Source organism: Thermobia domestica, chromosome 11 (assembly GCF_964235325.1).
Source record: "Thermobia domestica chromosome 11, izTheDome1.hap1.1, whole genome shotgun sequence".
Taxonomy (NCBI): Eukaryota; Metazoa; Arthropoda; class Insecta; order Zygentoma; family Lepismatidae; genus Thermobia; species Thermobia domestica.
Window position 1 is genome coordinate 11,898,157 of NC_137464.1, and position 5,425 is coordinate 11,903,581.

The 5,425-nt window shown below is 36.7% G+C and overlaps 1 protein-coding gene across 1 annotated transcript; it reads left to right on the plus strand.

Annotated features, from left to right (window-relative positions):
* The first annotated feature begins 522 nt into the window (after window positions 1-522).
* LOC145664769 (zinc finger MYM-type protein 1-like) lies at window positions 523-5,165 on the plus strand. The gene is made up of 3 exons (XM_081731714.1): window positions 523-717; window positions 2,701-3,038; window positions 3,305-5,165. Exons 1-3 carry the CDS (start codon window positions 535-537, stop codon window positions 5,163-5,165), a joined length of 2,382 nt encoding a protein of 793 aa, XP_081587840.1. The 5' UTR covers window positions 523-534.
* The last annotated feature ends 260 nt before the right edge of the window (window positions 5,166-5,425 follow it).

The following is a 5,425-nucleotide window of genomic DNA, read 5'->3' on the forward strand; positions in this document are numbered from 1 at the left end:
ACAAAAAGTACGAAATAAGCGTCTTGAAAACTGCTCTTATTTGTAAAAGAATGTATAATGATCGGTTTTGGCTGTTGTAAGTCTGTCCAAGAAAAGTGCAATGTGCGCTTTCTCATTGTTTCTGTTTAGCATGCCTCAAGGCAAGAGAAAACTGTTCATGGCAGTTTTGTCCAGTTATAACGCTATTCGAATTTCTTTAATCTTTTTCAATAGTGTGTGTGTTTTCGCTTGTTGCTATATCTATCCAGAACCTTAGGATAAACATGAAATTCGAAGAGAGCGCTATGATTAATACAAACAGAATTGTTTGTTTCCCGCTCCTGCACAAAGAGTCCGTGCTATTTTATTTTTAAATTTAGCTACAACAGAGCAGACACACAGTTTGCAAGGAAGGAGTATTGTTAAGTCACCTTTTGTGTAGGTGTGTTTACGAAACCGAGCTTTCTATCGTTGTATTTTTAGTCTGTCTTTGTTTTCAAAGTTATTTTTTGAATTTTTAATTAATACTTAGACTGTTATAGTATATACTTAATCATGCCTCCTAAAAAACTTTCTGGTGCTCAAAACAGGAAAAGAAAGAAGATGCAGGCCAACGAAGACATGAGAAGTGCAAAGCTTTTGAAGACGTTTATGAAGAAGATATCCACTGATGACAACGAAGATTCTTCCGATTCACGTTCAGGTTCGCCAGAAACTCAAAGAACACAACAGGAAGAAGTAAGTAATATATTTCTATAAAGTTTCGTATTCTATATTTTTAGATCTATGAGTTACATCACTTGCCATGACTTTTGATGATAACACAAGATTTGAATGTTACATTCTTTTAAAAGAAAATCAGATCAGCTGCATCAGTTAGGTGCGGGTAGAATAAACTTCAGATTATTTAAGACCCACTTCATGCAATGAGACTAACAGGAATCTAAGGCTTTCAATTAGCTCCAACAGAGTTTCTGATTATCAACCAAACGATTGTAACCATTTAGCTACCCTAGCTGCAACCTACATTGTAGACATAAATTCAGACACGTATGTTCGTGGCTGGTTTATTTATTTATTTATTTATTGCTTGTTCGATATAAATATTCAAATATATGACCTGTAGCCTAGTCAATACTTTGAGAAGCAACAACATTAATAATACAATTTTTTGCAACATTGTGTCACAAATGTTGATCAAAGTGGTAATAGATATATTCGTATCATAATCTATATATGCTTTGAATTATCAGTAAACTATAATATATAAAGACCAAGCCACTCATCAATCGCTACCTCAGTCCAGTCGAGGCCAGGAGGTAGAAACGTAAAAGCATGTTGCATCATGTGTTAGAAACAAAATAACAACCAATATTACTTTTCAATTGTAATAATGAATATTTATAATAAAATCACTTCTTGTTTACTAAATTGTCAGGGTCAAAGAAATATTATTACTACATTACTATTGAATAGGTTCATGATCGTAACAAGATACACTTCCTGCAGTGTAAAGTTTCAAAATTATTTAATAGGTTTTGCATATAAATATCATAATTTCAACGAATAATCCAAATTTTCCCCGAAGATAGGCACACACAAAATATTTTTAGGTAAACATGAAAATGTGATATGTATGTAGCGAGAATGTTTTTACTTTTTACGAAATCACTAATTAAAATTATCATTAGCATTAATTATTTGATTTAATTATTTCGACGGTGAGAGTACGAGCTACGATAGCAGGGTTCGTAGATTCGAATCCTTGGTAAGGCACTGATGTTTGTGTGTCTCTTCATGCCTTTCATATTCATCCACTCATTCACATTGTCACAAATCATCCAGTCGGTGTGCAAATACATTAAATAATGTGAGGCTTTAGGAGAGCAGAGCCTCAACTTGAAACAGTTACCTATATAGGGCCTATTATAACCATTTCATGACAGTTTACATATATAGCATTTTATGGCATTTCTATCCATGCTGTAAAATCGTCCAATCCCCGGACGGAGGATAGTCGGAAAACGTATTTTCGCAAAATGACTGCCTTTTTTTTTTACCAAATGAAATGAAATCTTTGAGTTTTACGTCCCACGGTTATGCCGGTTAGGCTAAAGGAGACGGTGATGATGAATAATGAATGAAATGGTGGAATGAAGAAAGTGGGAGGAAACGGGAGAACCCCGAGAAAACCCACGCACACGGTGTTTGTCCACCACAAAGTTCACTTGGCGGGGGCTGGGATCGAACCCGGGACCCGAAGCACCAGAGGTGAACGCTCTACCACTGAGCCACCGCGGCCCTTTTTTGTACCAAGATGACATCTGACAAGGCAGCACGAAGCGTCGAAAGTGACACTTTTTTTTTCATCGTTTCAATGGAGTGAGTGGTCGTAATAATATAGTTTTGATCGCGTTGAATTTGTTTCATCCAGGAGTGGCTAGCTACTGGAAATAAAATCGCCCCGCTCTGATAATGTTGAAGAACCAAGTGTTCGGTGACCACCGTAGTTATGATTTTTTCCCTGTGTAGATTTATTAAATAGTGTCATTACATTCCTCCCCCTAGAAATTTGTCATCACACGCCATTGCTCTGTACAGAAAGTAATATAAATTTTACTAATTACTTCAGCATCATAAGTTTAAAATGATATTTTAAAGCTATTTCAACTAATGTTATTTGCTTTTATTATAATTTAAATAATGTTATTTTGCTTTCAGAGCACATCTGCTGGGAACACAGAATGCGATGCTTTTCAACCCGGATGTTCTCTTCTCGTTCACGAATCAAGTGTTGGAGAAAGAAGAAGCAGTGTTTCCTATAAGCCATCAGACACTGCACAAGAAAGTGGTCCAACAGATCCTTCATTGCTTGGGAAAATACAAGAAATACAAGAGGAAACAGTGTTTCCACAACTTGTCGCTTCATGTGATATAGGGTTGGTGCCTTTTCAGCAAAGACAGCAAGACTCAGTTAGGTGTTACATAACAGAGAATAGTGTAGAATTCCAGAACAAGGATGCGGACTACACCAGAGAAACAGAACACGATGATGGGCGGTATTTTTCAAAAAGGTGGTTTACTCGTACACTTCCAAATAATGTTGAAGTTGAAAGAACATGGTTAGCATATTCTCCAAGCAAAAAAGTGTGTATTGTCTTCCTTGTTTCTTATTCGCAAAACCTGATTCGTCACAGTTTTGCCGTGCTGAAGGATTTTCCCACTGGCGTAAACTTAATCCGAGAATTCCGGACCACGAAATTTCACCGATCCATAAAAATGCTTTCGACGAGTGGAGGCAGCTATTCTCTCGTTTGAAAAATAGGACTGCTATTGACAACGAACTACAACAGCGAATTGTGAGTGAAACTGGCAAATGGAGACATATACTGCGAGCAATATTAGACTGCATTTTGTTTCTGGCATCAAGAAATCTTGCATTACGAGGCAGCGATGATGTTTTGTGGAAGAAAGCTGATGGAAACACAGGACAACATGGAAATCTATTGGATCTGTTCATGTTGTTAGCGAAGTATGATGATGTATTAAAATCTCACGTTTCAAAAATTATGCACTCTCCATCAGCTCTTGCTGTGACATATTTATCTCCACAAATTCAGAATGAACTTGTCTACTTAGCTGGAAATTGTGTACGTCAGGCAATAATTGAGGACATTAAAAAAGCAAAATATTTTGCCATTTTGTATGACTCGACTCCAGATGTAAGTCATAAAGAACAGATGTCCCAGATTTATCGTTATATTACAATATCTTCTGATGGAGAGTGCAAAATTGAAGAAAGTTTCGTGGGCTTCATTACTACGAACAACAAAACTGGAGCTACCTTAACTGAAGACATTTTACGTGCTGTTCAGAATGATGGCCTTCCCATGTCAAATTGCCGTGGTCAGTGCTTTGACAATGCCAGTACTATGTCGGGAAAGTACTCGGGTGTTCAAGCTCGCATATCTCAGCAGTTTCCTGCCGCTCGTTATGTTCCTTGTGCATCGCACTCATTAAATTTAGTTGGTGTTCACGCTGCATCAGTGGAAATAGAAATTGTCAATGGATTTGGGGTAATTCAAAATGTTTACAATTTTTTTAGTAAGTCAACGCATCGCTGGGATATTTTAAAAAATCATGTTCATATTACTGTGAAGGGACATTCAGCAACCCGGTGGTCTTCGAAGCAAAATGCAGTACATGCTCTAAGCACCCAATTTCCGGATGTCTGTGCTGCTTTGGAAGAACTTTCGGACTTTTCAAAAGAAACCCCCGAAACTGTAAATGGTGCCAAGTGCCTCCTATACAGTCTTAAGAAGTTTGATTTTCTTGTGTTTTTATTCTGCTGGAATGATATCCTTGATGCTATCAACAACATTAACCTACGACTACAAGAAAAGACAGTTACTGTAGATATAACTGTCAGTCACTTACAGGGACTGAGGAGCTTCTTTGCTGCCAACCGGGAAAGAATTGTGACCAAGGCTATTGAGAAAAGCAAGGAGATCTGCAATGATATGATGATCACAATTGAAGAGCCTCGTCCGAGAAAGAGAGCCAAGTTTTTTGACGAAGTTACAGAGGATGAATCTGTACTCATCAATATAGAAGACAAAATGAGAAAGATCTTGTTTTGTGCGTTGGATTCAATTACATCACAAATAGCTGATCGATTCCAGCGCATGAACGGAGTTTTGGAGGATTTTTCAGTAATTATTCCAAGTAATATGGCAGTTATGTCAGAAGAAACATTGAGGAAAGGTGTCTCTGATCTGGCCTTATTGTACCCTATGGATATTAATGGAGGTGAGTTGCTTCAAGAACTGTTGTTCTTTAAATACCATGCGCAAGCATTTTGGAAAAACTTTCACTTGGAGAGTTTGTCAGAATTGTCCCCTCTTGCTGCTCTTACGTTCATTCATAAAATATCATGTCTTGAGTTATACCCTAATTTTGTCACTGCATTGAAAATACTTTTAACATTGCCTTGCTCTATTGCATCTTGTGAAAGGAGTTTTAGCAAGCTAAAGCTTATAAAGAATTACTTGCGCTCTTCCTTGTGTCAAGAAAAACTTACTAACCTCGCTATTTTATCTGTTGAAAAGCTTCGTGTTCAGTCACTTGTGTTCGACGACGTTATAAATGATTTTGCTGCTCGGAAGGCAAGAAAAGTTAACCTGTAGCTTTGTTCTCACACGAGAAACCTTTTCGTTCTAAAATAATTGTTTACTGTGTTCATTTTTAAAAACCATTTCAGTTTAAATTTTTATTGTTTGTTGATTTCATCAGATTTGTGTAATAATGTTCCAGTGTATTTGAAGTAGTGTTATGTGAATAACAACACTATATTACGTACATTAATGATTTTACTTATATTTTTCTACTGCGTAAGAAATATATACTGTTCATACGGTAAAGTATTTTGTATTTATAAGTTTTATTT

Excerpts from the sequence above, each read along its gene's own strand:
- LOC145664769 (XM_081731714.1), top strand. The coding sequence starts at position 535 with ATGCCTCCTAAAAAACTTTCTGGTGCTCAAAACAGGAAAAGAAAGAAG. Across the intron at positions 718-2,700 it reads AAAGAACACAACAGGAAGAA|AGCACATCTGCTGGGAACAC; the intron begins GTAAGTAATATA and ends TTTTGCTTTCAG. Across the intron at positions 3,039-3,304 it reads ACAGAACACGATGATGGGCG|GACTGCTATTGACAACGAAC; the intron begins GTATTTTTCAAA and ends TTTGAAAAATAG.